The sequence below is a fragment of the Andrena cerasifolii genome, chromosome 8 (genome assembly GCF_050908995.1).
Source record: "Andrena cerasifolii isolate SP2316 chromosome 8, iyAndCera1_principal, whole genome shotgun sequence".
Lineage (NCBI taxonomy): Eukaryota > Metazoa > Arthropoda > Insecta > Hymenoptera > Andrenidae > Andrena > Andrena cerasifolii.
In genome coordinates this window covers 13,068,182-13,083,581 of record NC_135125.1, presented here as the reverse complement: position 1 = coordinate 13,083,581, position 15,400 = coordinate 13,068,182, and the positions used below count along the sequence as shown (strand labels likewise).

The window sequence follows — 15,400 nt, the reverse complement described above, 5'->3', positions numbered from 1 at the left end:
ACAGTCCTTTAATTCGAATCAGAGTCCATAACGAATTGTCATATACGTTTACGTTGACACAGCACAACACTGAATCACAAGATGGCGTCCCTTTGATCAGTATAAAATCACTTCTTTGTGATTTCACGTTCTCATTAAAGTCTCGATCAGGAGAGAGGCATCGAATCACAGAAACAAGAGCTTTCAAATTCAAGAAAACAACATAACAGAATCTCTGAGAAGTAAGATACATAAGGATAAAGGAACGTTCCGAATACTTGACATTAACGACCATTTTTACTCTGATGACGTAATGAAATACGTAAGTCAAAAAAGGCACTAGATATTTGAGACGGTTGCGCACACGTTAGCATCCTTCCGGTCGCCATTAGGTTTGTGCGTTCTTGACAGCGATTGGTGTATACGCACGGGATCATTCCTACGGACCAATCGCCTAAAAACCAATATTGATGAGTCATTATGCCTAGGATTTCCACCGACAATTGCGTAACACCGTTTTATCCTTTCCTTCATACGTATTCGAATAGAAATATCCAAGGAAACGTAATATACAGCGATCGAATAAAAAAGAATGTATTTTGGCGGTGCTATTTAGATTCGCATGTGCCGCTTTATCTTTCTTTATTTTTATCTGCGTATTTAACAAATTTGTACAGTCTTGTATAAATATAAAAAACATGAGTTGAAGCACATGTCATCCTAACATCTAAATTATTCCCCAAACCTCTTCAAATGCGGTACATAATTTAGTACACGTTAAAGCTCCGGATAATGGATAATTACTAATAGAAATGGTGTCTTCTGTGTAATCTGTAGTCACCTGTAATTTGAAATTAGACGAGTTTAGACGAGTCGAAATTGTAGGAACACGTAGCATAGATCAGAGCAATTTATTTTGAAACTCACCTGTCCATGTGCCATTGCACCTATGACAACAGCAATCGGTTCGTCAGCAGGAACCAATTCTCGAGAATTTTGCACCTTCTTCGCGCTAAACGACATTACTATTTTACGACAACCAACTGGTAGATGATCCGTGACTGGATTTTTAATTACTTTCAAGAGTTTCATTGGTCCATCTGATGCACGGACACTGTATTTGTGCAGCAGTTGCACTGTAAAATATTAAAAATTAGCATAATAAAATGTTAAGATACACCATTCTACAACTAAATACACATTACTTAATTTCCTTTGTGGCATCACCGAGTTCTGCTATAATGATTATTCTTACCTATAAGGCCTGCAAATCTCTTAAATGTTCTAGGTATTCTAGTTTGTGGATTTATTTCTATCAACACATTCTTTTCTGTGTGAATATAAACCTGCAGAAGTCCAGCCCTATTTAATGGACTGTCCATTAACATTAATAAACATTGATGAGCAATGTCAGGTCTGCACGAACCAGGATCACGATTATTTTTCTTCAAAATATTTGCGTGATCGTCACAGTTTAATAATTCGAAACTATGTCCAACCTAATAAGACAGCAGACATTAAAATGTTATTTTTCATTAGAAATATTCACTATTTAATAACAGTATATAGAAAGTAACATAGGTTTTCAGGGTGTAATATTTATATATTTACACTTCAGATGAGTAATGACTAGTAGGGAATAATACATTAAATAAATCAAGCACAAACGTCTAAAAGAAGTAGAAAATAAATATGTATTAAATTATTAGTACAACATAACCTTACTTTAACGGATTCCAGTTGCGCTTTTTCCAAAATAACAATGAGACGTTTTTCTTGATTTTTTATATGAGCTATTTGAAGATGTTTCGGAGCTGGATCGTATTCAAAATCATCTTTTTCATTGCGATTTTTACGCTTTTGTCCCATTTTATATAGGTGTGTGTATTATAATAAAAACTGAATTGGTAATTAAAGATCTTGCAGTGCAATGTTAACGCTTGCCATGGTAATCAATAGATGTCAGCACAATGCAGATATTGACTAAACTTCGGAAAACCCCTATGCTCTAAGCTCTAAATTGGCTGAAATTTTGGAAACAGCTTCATTTTGTATAGAAATAATCTTTGCGAAATAATGTTTTTTTTATCGGTTGATGTCATTCCCTACCTTACCGATACATGATAGTATAATCACAGACGAAGTATAAGATAGACCTATCACCCAATGGCTGCGTTCAGGAGAATCAACCGTTGTTTGGGGGTTTCGTGTTTGTGTTGTGGTATGCCTGTTTGCGCGCGACTTTATAATTTATCGAATGAATGAAGAATGAATGAAGTGAGTTATTAATGTTTATAATTAATTGTTCTTATGTTTATTAGTTGCTAAGGTTTTTGTTACATTTTCTGTATAAATTCATAAAATATTCTGTTCCCCGACCTAACGGACGTTTTCCTAAATTCCTCGATTAGTCACGTAGTCTATCTAATCGGATATCCTCCACAGGCTCAAGATGGCTGAAACAGGCGATTCCTCTTCCGTCTTTTGCTTCAACCCCCTCGCAAATATGCACCGTCCTTTACGTCCATGACTCTGATATCACATGTGTAGATAACATGTAACTAAAATCTCATGCATGATAGTGAAAAAGAATGTTAATAGATTTAGATTATAATTGTAAAGCATTTGTTTTATTCTCGTTATACATTTACTGTTAGTATATAATATATATACACACACAAAATCACATTTTACATTTGTACATCAATTGGAATATACTTAATAAATACTCATTTAAATAATTTAGATAACTTCTCCTTTTGCATTTGATCTTTCTCCTTGACGACTAGAGAAAATGCTTGCAATTCCTTCTCAACGGTATTCTCCAGTGCAGAATCCAATTCAGCAGACCTTTTTAAATCTTTAATAGCTTTTTCTTGGTCCCATGCCCCCATGTATGCTTTACCCCTCCTATACAATGCTTTGACGTTATCTAATAATGATATACATAGTGACGAATTATTCTTTTATACATATAAATAAGTTCAGATACATAAATCGACGAACCTGGATCGTGCTTAAGGATTGTAGTACAATGTTCAATAACTGCATAATAATCTTTTTGAATCAATTTGCATTGTGAATAATTCAAGAGCAATGGAATTTTCATTCGATTTAAAGCTATCCATTCTTCGTCATTGGGCTTCTCGCTATAAATTACATATATATAATATGTAAGGCATTTAACAAAAACGTAGACATTAAATACTAACGCGAGCATAAGTTGTTCTAGTATTCCAATGCCTTTCGCATATGTATCACAAGCTTCGTCATAATTCTTCCCCTTGAATAATGCATTCCCCTTCTCTTTTATATCCGGAATACTCTTTAGTTTTTCGTCCTCGGTCATTTGCCACGATTCCTTCTCATACTCTTCTGGCAAAATTACTTTAACCAGTTCTACAATATAAATTTATTAGCTCGGGCAATAATATTGCTTCAACTTACTTCGGTTATAGATAAATTTACCAATTGTAAATTCTAGATCTTGAGGACACCTGATCAGCTCATTTAAGTCATCATATCCGATCCCTTCGTTTTGTAGAGTCACGCCACAGCAGTGGTGAGCACGTTTCTCTGATTTCGGCTTTCCAACTTCCCTCAGAGTTTTAGACACAAAAGGATATGCTGTGACTAGCTAAAGCAACAGGTACTATTTCAGTATGCTTTGACCTCAGCGTTACATATTTATATCGCTATAAACATACGCTTTTGTCAACTCTGAAATGTGCTATTTCATTTAATGCCATCTTTTGTACGATAACTTCCCATACTTCAAGCTTGAATTTCTTGCCTAAAATGAGCTCCATTGGATTCCCCATTGCTCTGCTATCATCTATTACGGTTCTATTATCATTACATTTCATTGTCTTAAAGTGAAAAACCACCTGAAAGTTTGAAGACACTATAAGTCAGAACTTGTTCTTAGGCATAAAGTAAGTAAAAATGCAGAATATAGTCCGCGATACGTACTTTGGTTCCAGGTACAAAATTAATTGCTTTTGTTCCTGCATGGATCACAGTCTTGACTATGCACTCCTTACTTTCCATCTTGAGAATGAGAATAACAGTGAAAATCAAGCAATTTAATTTGGATGATTTCACAGATCTATCAGTAAACCTTAAACTGTAAACGTTAATATTTGTAAAGCATCTTTTGCATCATTCCAAAAAGACAATCCTTCGCTTCTTATTTAATATCAATATTCGGACGATTAAGATTAAACCATTAAACCTAATCACTACGATTCGCTGAAGCGAAACTAATTAGCGATAACTACGATTTCAAAGCACGATCGACGATCGTGTATAAATAGATACTCATACAGTGACAGAAAAACGGTACGGAGAAGTACCTGCGCTTTAAAGTGTGACATCAGTTCGATGAAATATCTTCGGAATTTATCTTGAATGAAACGACAATATCTAATCATTCAGCCATTGATAAATAAGGAACCATTTTCCTTTGTGTAGCGCTAGTTTCCTGTTTCTTCATATGTATGCACACGTGTTGTCCACACCAGAAATTGATGATTGAGATTTTTGAGTAGCCAAGTAAGTAACTATCTCGTATAAACCTGTTATTAGACAAACTTACAACACTCGGTATCGAAAAAATTGTTACCTCATGCGAAAGATTGTAAATGAATTAACGAAACAGGTGACACAAGTGAAACAAAAAGATACATTTTTAATATATATTTTTACTGGAATATTCGTATATATACGAATCTTATCACAGAGTACGATTCTTCAAATTATACTGATTTATACAGTGATTTGAACTTTGGTCTAGTTACATAATGATTTGCAGTTTTTTCGATCGATTAACGCAAAAGTCTATAATTTCGTGTACGTATTTCAAAAAAGTGGGAAAAAAGTAGAAAATAGCGGGACTTATCGTTTACTATATATATAAGAACGTCAAATTCTGTTATTCATTTTCATTTTTCATTACTAGACAAATGAGTGCAGTCGACCAGAGCACTGCTCCTACAGATAGAATGACTAAAGACGGTAAGTTAGCAATCTTTGTTACTCAAACGTTTGACGATAGAGATTTATTATTACTCATTAATGTAGTATGTTACTGACTTCTTTCAGCCCCAGAAGAAATTAAAATACCTGTGCCATGGGGTCACTTAAGCGGTCAGTAAAAGTTCTACCTAGTTCAATCTAAATACTTTTAATTAAAATAGTAAAAACACATAAAAATTACTTTCAAACTTGAGCTCCAATTGAATAGGAAAGCACCGTAGTATAATAATGATAAAAATTTAGGCAAATGGTGGGGACCGATGGCGCAACAGCCGATAGTGGCATTACATGGGTGGCAGGATAATGCTGGGACTTTTGAACGTTTGATTCCACTTTTACCAGCAGATGTAGCTATTTTATGCATAGATCTACCTGGCCACGGCCTATCCTCGCACTTTTACGAAGGGCAATTCTGTTATATATATTGGGAATCACTTCTCACTCTACGTAGAGTTCAAAAATATTACAAGTGGAACAAGGTTAGCCAGCGAGTGAAAGTTATACAACGATCTGTTCATATTTTTAATTTGCGCATCATACATTCCCTGATACGTCTTCCAGTTTTTCACTGGTATATATGTAATATGTTATCATTCGTGCAATCTCATTTTTTTAATAATTAAGGCTTTTATTTACTATTTTTTATCCAATCGTTGCATTTTCAAACTCAGATATGCTTTATTTCCTGTGTAACCGTATTTTGTTGTATTTTTCTCTACTCTGAAAAAGCATGGAAGAAAGATTTTCATCAAGGTTGACTGTTACAAACTCGTGTTAAATTTTTGTCTTTTATCGTTATTTATAATATCATTTAAAATTACATGTTACAAACCGTTTGGCATCGTTGTATAACTATAGATTACAGACGACACATCGATACAACAGATTTTTGAGTTTCGGCTACAATTTTGTGTCATTTTAAACTTGCCTTTCAGATATATTTATTTTCAGGGATTACAGGTGTTAAGACTGACACACGCGTGGAGTAATAAAGCGGTCACTTTAATATTATTAATTTTATCATGATATAATTATCGCTTATCTACAGGCAAATGGTGGGGCCCCAAGAATGTCGAACCGATAGTGGCACTACACGGACGCCAGGACAATGCTGGCAGCTTCGACACCTTGATTCCTTTATTACCTGACGACATTTCTGTACTTTGTCTGGATATGTCCGGTCATGGTTTATCTTCTCATTATCCAAAGAGTCAGTACTATTATGCTTTCTGGGACGGTGTTATTCTACTGCGTAGAATTGTCAAGCATTTCAAATGGAGCAAGGTTAGCGAGTGGATTTATTTTACCACTCTGTCTTTAATTGGAATGCAACCAACTTTACATTAATCTATACACGTAATACTGCACTCATTGTTCTACAATTACTGTGCACATGTAACAGTCACCCTTGAAAATTTTCATTTTTTGTTTTGTATTGTATTTTGTATCATGGCATCACCGAAAACAAATGTGAACATTACCACATATAAATGTAAGCTTATGTGTGTGCATGTATGCAATCACAAATTCGTAGTTCATTCGTATTGAGAAATGATCACTTTAATTTTAAATTACACGCTTCCTTACTTTCGTCGCTTTTTATTTTAGTATATGCTCATAATTATTCATTGTTTACGTAGATGAAGCTACTTGGACATTCCTTAGGAGGAGCGGTAGCATTTTTGTATGCTGCAACTTATCCAGATGATACAGAATTCGTGATAGCTTTAGATATGGCAGGCCCCACTGTTGGAAGTGTGGCAAAAAGAGTTCCTGCGACTGGCACCTGTATTGATAAATTTTTGGAATACGATACTTTGAACCCTGAAAATGTTCCAACGTACACGTACGAAGATATAATCCAAATAGCAAGTAATGGTTATAACGGAGCTGTGTGTAAGGAAGGTATAGTGACATTAATGAAACGTGGTGCGCTACCCTCTTATCAGCCTGACCAGTACTATTTCGCACGCGATCCACGATTGAAAGTAAGCGTACCATTAGTTTACAAATAATTGCATAAAATACATAGAATAGTGAATAGTTTGCTATTAATATTATACTCTTCAGGTTGCTTATTTGGGTATGCTGTCTATGGATCTAATATTGGCATATGCAGCTCAGATAAAGTGCGCTTATCTTAATATTCGCGCTACTAAAGGATACGTCTCTGATGAGCCTGAAAGCTACCAGACTACATTAGATGTAATAAAGAAAAATGCCAGAAGATTTGAGTACCATGAAGTGGAAGGAAACCATTTTGTACACTTGAATAATCCTGAAAGGGTTGCGCCCATAATTATCAAATTTTTACGTACTTAACCACGATATATTTTAAATGTAAACCATCAAAACAGCTAGAATCCGTTAGAAATAGTAAAATTACTTTTTTTGCAGCTGTATTAGCCATATAAACTAGCTAATGTATCTGTATCTTTGATTCAGTAACCAAACGTGTTCTGTATACAATTTACGTTCTTTTAAAGTGTCTGATGATCTTTTGAAATATTTATGGTTTACATTAGGGGATCTAATTTATGGTAGAACAATTTTTAACGAAATACGGTATTATTAGTATGCATTAAGTGATATTTATTAGAAGCGTATTACTTTTCCAAAGCACAATGGAAATAGAGAAATATTTCCAGCTTCCATTGGTATAAGTATTGAAACCGTTTTGGGGAAAAAGTAATACCGGGTGTAAGTAAAATTTCGGATTCACTTTAATATCTTTAACGTGCATGTCACGAGTTAAGGATAACATCGATGGTAGCGGATAATTACTATTTACAAGGACAATGAACGTTGCCTTCATAGCGTCTAACGGTGCATTCTTTTTTTTTCAAATAGACATTACGTTCGTCGCACAATAGCGATAGCGCATCAATACGCGAATAACATAGTGCAAGGTGTATACCGGTTTAAGGTCTGGGCACACATATCAGTTCGGTGCCAGTGGTAAGAAGAAGAGATCCTCTACGCCCCTCTACGTGCCGTCACGAAACTGATATGTGTGCCCAGACCTTTATGCTTCCACACGCAACATTCGACGATAAATGACCTCGAAGCGATATACGCTATCATTTTTTTTTCTTTTTCCGTCGTAACTTCTTTTCTTTAAAATGTTCTTGAGAATGTGTCTCACGCCAGGTGCTGCAACGCACATATGTACGTAATGCATTTAAAGGCAAGACTATCGTTTGTAATTTATTATGATGAATTGTTAGAATAAAACGATTATCTGACTACATTCGCCGCCTCCATTTCTGCCCTTCTCATAAAAATCCGATTACAACATTCTCCAGAGTTACGGGACGACTGCATTTTGCCACTGGAATCGAGTTGCAAATGAAACGGTATACGCGAGATAGGGAAGCCCATATTGATACAGATGTTTTTAGACCGTAGAATGGTCAAACCGAAAAGTTTCGATGTCAAATTCGTTTACTCAGCTGCGGTACGATGCCACGTACAAATGAAATGAAATTATATGCCCCGCGACACATTGCCCGTGTCGCGGCTGTTACGTGTCAGTTCCTCTTAAATTTTTGATCGGCATAGTAGCAACTACTAAGTAGTATTCAAACAGCAGGTAAGCGAGAGTTTCAGGTAGCGATCGCTCGCTGAGAACGCCTTAGTTGTAAATTACGCGTTCGAGGCGATTCGGCAAGCAGCGTAATGGTGCTTCCCGTGATAATAATTACCGCAATACTTTACGAGCAGCAATATATACATTTCTATGGGTTTCGCGAAGGTCAGAAGCGGAATTCACGCTCGTGGATGGAAATTTAACGCGCCGGCATTCTACGAGGCATTTTGTCGAATTATTGGTTTAGGTCGTTATCAGGCAGCTCCTGAAACGAACTTATCCTATCGTACATATACATGTTCAGCGTGTCAGTAATTACGTGCGACGATAATGCCGTCACACGTTGAAAACGAACGTGAATATTCCACTCGGACAGGTGAATATCGTTCGTACTTGTTTCTACGCGGTCTTCTTCGTGGTTCCCGCAGTGAACTGTCGGTTCCGCGTGGTAAAAGAATTCGTTGCGCACCGTAAGTACACCATTTATATTCTCTACGTAGAACAATCACGAAGTTATAATTGATCGAGATAAAATATTTTATTTCGTTATCATCGCCGGCCATATATTTCGTTCTGTATTAAAATTCATATTTACAGCACGCGCATATGTAACGTTTAATTTCTGATCCTCGTTCATATCGTCGTCGGTGTAACGCCACCGTCCAAATTATCGGTCTGATCCATCGATCCCAACGATCAACAAACTTTTCACTTGATAGTTTGTTCGTTCGGCTCGAGTTATCAGATCGGGAGCATGTACTTCGAACCTTACGGTAGAAACGGTACCACGCTACGAGGGAGCATACTTTCGGTTGTACTTCCGCAGGCGTTTACGATATTCCGCTGCGCGTTCCTGCAACTCTCGATCGGTAGGCGTATAAGCTGCGTAAGTCCTCAAACGTGCTTTTGCCAGTTCCAGGTCCTGCTCATAATAAATAACGACGTTACGATAGTAACAATATCAACTTTTGATTTTTCCGTGGCTATTATCCACGACGCTCGCGACGCAGTCATTGCGACCGTCTGGAACCCGTTTCTTAGAAAAAGTGGCTGACGGGAACACCTTGGCGTCGTACCTTTAAGATCTTCCGATTACGTGTCAAAGATTCTTCGGAGTTTATATGAAAAATTGGCGTCACACATTTTTCCAGATGTTTGTCGTGGCGCAGCTGTTCTGAAGGAACCTTGGCTGCATGGTTATCATCGAGTTGTACCGTCGATGTCATTATCCACGACCTTTAAGCTCGCGAGGTGCACTATTTTGTAAGTTTTAGTTCCGATTAAATTGGAAGCGACGTAGCGAACGTACACGCATGCCCATCGAGTATTGTGTGACACATCTGGTTTCTATAGAAATACAGTACTTGTAGCACATAATATAATCGATAACGGCTCCCGCATCGAAGGAACAAACACAAATGCAACAGAATCGAGAATCGCTTCGTAGGATGAAGAAGTTTCGTTCTTTTATTATGTTTTCGAAATAGTTCAAATAAATTATATTCAACGGATGCTTTTGTATTTGCGGGTACGCGCAAAAAGTATCCGCTAATGAATAATACATTTCGATAGAACAAAGAAAAAAGAATTCTTTTTCCTTCAAACATCCTCTTCTTTATTTCATTTATTCCTCTATAGTTTGCGATGTTGGCTGTAAAAGAATACAAGATAATCGCGCCATTTTTACACGTGAGTGTGTAATATGTACATGGTAAAATTATATAACTTACTAGAATGTATATATGACTCGGTATCGATCGCTCTATCACTTCTGGAAGCCGCGACTTACTTAGTTTATATTCCTCATCTGCGCGTGATATGAAAGTGAGATTACTGTCCAAGATAATAACTTCGAAAAATAGATGAAAGCGACGAGACTCTTACCAGCAGGAACTGCTAAAGACAAAGTAGGAAGTTGCACAAAACCAGCCACCAGCGGCCGTAAAATCCATTCAACTTTTCGTTCATTCTTTGGAAGGACATAAATATCAACCTGCAGCAAAGTAATAATTGAATTGACCATCTCGTCACGCATTTTATACCTTCAAATGTTTACGCACTTGCTTTTGCCCAGCAAACATAAAGGCATCGCTGGCTTCCATGGTCATACGCAATGTAATCATATAATCGGAATGGTTTTTTAGAAAGTACGATACAAGCAGCGGTGTACGGACCCAACCATGGGCTGGCAATTTCGCTTCTAAGCCGATCACTGCATCTTCGACCCATAAAGGAGCTAGAGTTACGCTGCTACTAGTTTCCAGTGCATCGTCATCGTTCGCACTAAAACAATGTGTCACGTCATCAAAATGTTTCGTTACTCTATAGCTGCGTAGAATTCACCTTGCCTCACCGTTTCCATTTGATCGTGTACACTCCCGTACTGATAGGCTGTTCGCCGCCACCTTTCGGTATTAAACAATAGGAATCTGTACCAGTCTCGCCCTCGGAAAGCGTAATGCCAGCTAAAACAGAAACCGTCTGGTCTCCGTTTTCCTTTTCTATAGAATCACCCTGTACAATTATACGCGTGTAATGTTATATGTGTAATGCTATCAAGTAGAAATTGTACGCAGAGATTGAAACTATTATTTACCAACTCCACGGAAGTACTGATGATGTTTATAGGCCACGGAGAAACGCAAGAAATATGGGGCATAATTATAAAAGGTTCGTTAATGAAACCTTTCGTTAATGGCTCAAAGAGTGTAGTGTAAAATAGTGTTGATACTTCGAATGGTTTTGTAACTGATAATGAATATGTTAATTCTTTAGTTCCTTTTACTTGTTCAGACTTTGAGTATTCAACCTGGAATTATAAAGTTATGCGGATTATTTTGTTTCTTCCGAAATTAATGAAAAGTACCTATGGTGCTTACCTTTATGTGGATATTTCTATCGCCAATTTTATGGGCTCTTAAGTATACAGTGTGATGAGTGCTGCAATCTTTCTCCAGATTATCAAACGATATCGATATCACTGATTGCTTGTTAGCCATTGTTGAACTTAATTCCGCTAAAAGTTGAAGTTAAAATTAGGGGGCACGGTGTATAATTTCGTAGTAACTACATTTCATTATTATTGCACGTACTTGATTGTTCATTCGCTCCATCCGCTACGAGCGACACGTTTAACAATGCAGATGCCACATATTCATTTGCGGTAACAGAGATTTTAATGGGAAGCCACTCTCCTACAAGTGCTGGGTTGTTGGATTCCGCGCTTATATTTAGACTAGATTCTTCTTGTTTTATCTCTGCGTTGACTAACGGTTGTATGGTTTCGAACTCGTCTCTACTGTAGATATAAAATGCATCAGCTCTTTGAAGAAATATTACAGATGTATCTAATCGTTTTCAATGTACCGAAGTTGCTGTATCTCGGGGTATAATCGGCTTAAAAAATTCGTGTCCCTTCCCACAGCGGAAAATCTCAAAATGATACAGCAGACATCATCGTTACCCATGTATAACGAAATAGTGGTGATGCGTATCTCGCTGCCATCGCTTTGTTGCGGTGCTTGAAATTGATAATGAAATTTCTTCATTTCTTTAGCGTGAAAAATAAGATCACTGTGCTTAGGATCGGTGACAGGAAATTCTGAATTGTACCCTGGACTGCTAATCGTTATCGATATCTTTGAAAATTCTATCACATCATTGTACGAATTTCTGTAAGTGCAATCATTCTATGAATCATGCCAGTCCTTATGAATATACAAAAACGAATTACTGAATATATTACCTGATAATGACTTCCACGCCCACCGTGGAATTAATAGCGTACTTGGATTGTGAAAATCGAGCTTTAACTTCTACAAACGAAGTCATATTATTATCATCAATTGTAAAGGCAATTGGTTCCGATCGACCAAGCTCCATTGTCCACTTTTCTAACGCTAGCTGCTTCACGTCATCGGGTAAGTCAGGCTCCGGTTTTGGTGGTTTCTTCTGGTATTTCACATGAAGATTTCGGTTAATTAATTATCAATTATAATATAACGATTTTAATTATGCGAAGCTTATTTACGTGGAGGATATTAATGATGTTATCGTAAACGGCGGTTTTGTAATCGTCTGGAAATATGGTGGAGGGTCCCAAAGCCTCGAATGCTAACGTGATGTAGTCTTGAATACTCGTAGACAGATACGCTGCTCGCAAGGCATTTTTTAAGATATTTGTGATTAAGACAGGCCACCGTTCACCGTGATATTCCCACAACATGTGCATCAATAATCTGGCCAATCAAATTTTATGGTTTTGATGTTAAGTTATGAAAATAGTCTAGAGGAAATAATGTTGGAATGAACAGTACAAAATCTTTGCGGCGGTTTTCGAAAATGGTTGTTATCATAACGGTAAATGAACTTCGACTTACGTCAGAACTTTTCCGTAGTCCTCAGCATTGTAATACTCTTCAGCCATCTGTACCACTGTAACAACACATCTCTGTTATATATGATATACAAAGGAACAGTTTATAATTAAATGTACTGTACCTAATACTCTCCTCATCCTTGGACACCTATATATTTTAAATTGTGAAATCGCATTTCCTAACAGGCTAATAATTATTTCCTGAAAGTGAAATAACTGTTATGCGCATATGATAGAAGCTTGGAAACTGAAATAATAATGTAGCAAGGGTGCCTTACGGAATGATTCACAGTATATTTTTCTTTGTATTGTAAAGCCTGTATAGCGGTTGCCTCTTTCTTTGGATCCGCGGGTTCCGCGCTTAATTTCCCAGGCCGCCATGGTCGTTGTCCATAAAAGTCAAGCTTGTCCTCTCCAGCTAGTGGATCTGGTTCTGGATAACTGCTAATGTTCTAAAGTAACAAATATAAATTGTATAAAAGATTCTGCTTCCTGGATACGTTAATTTTAATACCTGGCACAGCTCTTTGCAAGCCATTTGCCTTAAGCTTGCATGATGAGCTGCTGATTGAAAGTAATACCCGGGGTGCTGAGTTTGAACAGCTGGAAGTCCCTGTCGAATAGTATCATTGAATAATTCTGCAAATGTAGAATACTGACTGCAGATCCATGCATGATGCTCGAACATAAGTTCCTCTGGGCCAGTTTCCAATCTGAACCTGTATTAACAATTTAATGTTATTATAATAGTATGTATCGTGCATTGCGTATTTCGGTTTAGTCGTTACTTATATTTCTGACCTGTCGATGTGCACTCTCACTTGTGATATGGATTCTTTCGGAACATTTAACTGAAATATTATCTTACATAATTTATAATTTATAAAGGAGGCAACGGTTTTAATCTCCATTGCATTTGTGTCTGTCATTTTTATCTCCAACAAATTACTATATGCTTGTTCATAGTGCCTGCAAGGTAACGTCGTATTTTTTAGTTATACTTGAAATCTTTCTCAGCCTTAGTACACTTACTTTCTAGATACATTTTGATCTTGTCTCAGTTCATTTAAGAATGCCATCTTGAACTGATAACGTACGAATAAATGTTGATGCAAGGTTTTCTCGAGTTGGTCTTTATGTCCTTTAACAATACGATACTTGTGATGATAGAAACTCTGTGCTAGATCATACAATGCGTTCTCCAATCTGCAAATGTGCATGTAGATATAAGTAAACAGAACACACCAATCATCTGACAAAGCTTCGCAATTAGTTCCTTAATTACCTAGATGTATACCCTAGTAAATGATCTCCGTGTGGTAAAATGTACAATAACTTTGGAGTTAGTTCGCACGCTCCACAAACAGCCGTAGCACGTTCAGCTGCTAGAGCATCTTCGGAACCCGGAGGAGGCTGTGTACAATGCTGTATAAGTACTACAGCTATTTTTGTGCTTCTCCCTTCCAAAGCGTTTCTAAGACAATAAGCGATTAGAAATAATATCCAATACATAAGACGAACAGCTCTTAAAGTAATCGTTACCGAAGAGTTTGCACTCTGGAAGCGCATTCCATTTTCTTCTCATTCCACTGTGGATCATTCCAATCTAAGTCATAAAATACAACAACAACCGCTGGAATTTCGTTCAGATATTTATTCATCCAATTCCGTTTCAATATTCCCTTCGGCACGTACCAATTATATATATTGCACTAGAATAAACGATGAACGATTAATTTAATATTCTAATAATTCGTAAGCGTCGCACGTACCTTAGGTTTCACCGTAGGAAATTCATGCGTCGGGCTGAGTAACTTAAACTGAATGGCGGAACTGTCTAATCTGCGATTGTTACTGAATGCGTCCCAAATCGAACGATGCACAGGACTCGTAATATCCAAACCAGTTAACCCGATAAGAGCTAATGGCGTAGTTGTTATTTCTGTTGGTAACTCAAACATACTTATAGATGAACTGTGAAGGAAAGCAGAGGTATAGAAATTTTTTTTCACAATTGATACAGAGCATACCAAACGTGAAGCAGGTAAATGTGCGGATAATTTTTATGCAAGCGATTCCTCAGACAAGCTTAAAAGTACCTAATTATCTTGTCAATCAACTACATCGAAGAACGTACAAAGAAAGTTCGCACGACTCAATGTACTGTGAGCACATTCGTGGATTTGACAGTTAGGTTAACGTGTTACTGGTTAATGAGTGTGTATGTGTATCAGTGACTAGTAGTGTCACCTACTATCATCGTATAATGACATTTATAAACGTAACACTGAAATACATACATACTAACAATAAGTAGAACAGAATAGATGTAAGTACAGTAAATTCTCGTTGTAAGAACACCTCTTGGGACCAAGCACAGACTTACATCGTAAATTATCGTGAACAATGCAAGCGAT

The 15,400-nt window shown here is 36.9% G+C and overlaps 5 protein-coding genes across 9 annotated transcripts; 1 reads left to right on the top strand and 4 right to left on the bottom strand.

Annotated features, from left to right (window-relative positions):
- Positions 1 to 604: 604 nt before the first annotated feature.
- On the bottom strand, positions 605 to 1,994 carry LOC143372130 (ribosomal RNA small subunit methyltransferase NEP1). The gene is made up of 4 exons (XM_076818053.1): positions 1,705 to 1,994; positions 1,235 to 1,478; positions 907 to 1,115; positions 605 to 820 (listed from the first exon to the last, which is right to left on the bottom strand). The coding sequence occupies exons 1-4, from the start codon at positions 1,846 to 1,848 to the stop codon at positions 707 to 709; spliced, it is 711 nt and encodes a 236-aa protein (XP_076674168.1). The 5' UTR covers positions 1,849 to 1,994; the 3' UTR covers positions 605 to 706.
- Positions 1,995 to 2,587: 593 nt separating this feature from the next.
- Positions 2,588 to 4,508, bottom strand: LOC143372667 (AH receptor-interacting protein-like). Of its 2 annotated transcripts, none has more exons than XM_076819140.1 (7): positions 4,335 to 4,508; positions 3,952 to 4,029; positions 3,687 to 3,866; positions 3,448 to 3,616; positions 3,192 to 3,378; positions 2,986 to 3,128; positions 2,588 to 2,911 (listed from the first exon to the last, which is right to left on the bottom strand). In XM_076819140.1, the coding sequence occupies exons 1-7, from the start codon at positions 4,410 to 4,412 to the stop codon at positions 2,709 to 2,711; spliced, it is 1,038 nt and encodes a 345-aa protein (XP_076675255.1). In that variant the 5' UTR covers positions 4,413 to 4,508; the 3' UTR covers positions 2,588 to 2,708. The 2 variants fall into 2 exon arrangements, with proteins under 2 accessions (XP_076675255.1, XP_076675257.1); XM_076819142.1 differs by having other exon boundaries at positions 3,952 to 4,105; positions 4,335 to 4,505.
- Positions 4,509 to 4,618: 110 nt separating this feature from the next.
- LOC143372668 (putative serine hydrolase) lies at positions 4,619 to 8,264 on the top strand. Of its 2 annotated transcripts, none has more exons than XM_076819144.1 (6): positions 4,619 to 4,661; positions 4,927 to 4,995; positions 5,083 to 5,127; positions 5,260 to 5,495; positions 6,657 to 7,004; positions 7,087 to 8,264. In XM_076819144.1, the coding sequence occupies exons 2-6, from the start codon at positions 4,944 to 4,946 to the stop codon at positions 7,336 to 7,338; spliced, it is 933 nt and encodes a 310-aa protein (XP_076675259.1). In that variant the 5' UTR covers positions 4,619 to 4,661; positions 4,927 to 4,943; the 3' UTR covers positions 7,339 to 8,264. The 2 variants fall into 2 exon arrangements, with proteins under 2 accessions (XP_076675259.1, XP_076675258.1); XM_076819143.1 differs by lacking the exon at positions 5,260 to 5,495 and adding an exon at positions 6,065 to 6,300 and having other exon boundaries at positions 4,625 to 4,661.
- LOC143372679 (uncharacterized) lies at positions 7,585 to 9,899 on the bottom strand. Its single transcript, XM_076819156.1, has 2 exons — positions 9,682 to 9,899; positions 7,585 to 9,527 (listed from the first exon to the last, which is right to left on the bottom strand). The coding sequence occupies exons 1-2, from the start codon at positions 9,829 to 9,831 to the stop codon at positions 9,396 to 9,398; spliced, it is 282 nt and encodes a 93-aa protein (XP_076675271.1). The 5' UTR covers positions 9,832 to 9,899; the 3' UTR covers positions 7,585 to 9,395.
- A 144-nt stretch (positions 9,900 to 10,043) lies between these two features.
- On the bottom strand, positions 10,044 to 15,303 carry Gry (trafficking protein particle complex subunit 11 gry). 3 transcript variants are annotated; one of them, XM_076819106.1, is made up of 21 exons: positions 15,284 to 15,303; positions 14,756 to 14,957; positions 14,526 to 14,695; positions 14,269 to 14,457; positions 14,016 to 14,189; positions 13,785 to 13,952; positions 13,498 to 13,702; positions 13,262 to 13,435; positions 13,106 to 13,184; positions 12,985 to 13,039; positions 12,636 to 12,843; positions 12,351 to 12,556; positions 11,972 to 12,277; positions 11,698 to 11,903; positions 11,485 to 11,621; positions 11,202 to 11,414; positions 10,959 to 11,119; positions 10,666 to 10,888; positions 10,490 to 10,598; positions 10,336 to 10,412; positions 10,044 to 10,256 (listed from the first exon to the last, which is right to left on the bottom strand). In XM_076819106.1, exons 2-21 carry the CDS (start codon positions 14,942 to 14,944, stop codon positions 10,230 to 10,232), a joined length of 3,276 nt encoding a protein of 1,091 aa, XP_076675221.1. In that variant the 5' UTR covers positions 14,945 to 14,957; positions 15,284 to 15,303; the 3' UTR covers positions 10,044 to 10,229. The 3 variants fall into 3 exon arrangements, with proteins under 3 accessions (XP_076675221.1, XP_076675219.1, XP_076675222.1); XM_076819104.1 differs by lacking the exon at positions 15,284 to 15,303 and adding an exon at positions 15,083 to 15,232; XM_076819107.1 differs by lacking the exon at positions 15,284 to 15,303 and adding an exon at positions 15,083 to 15,232 and having other exon boundaries at positions 11,698 to 11,900.
- Positions 15,304 to 15,400: the final 97 nt, after the last annotated feature.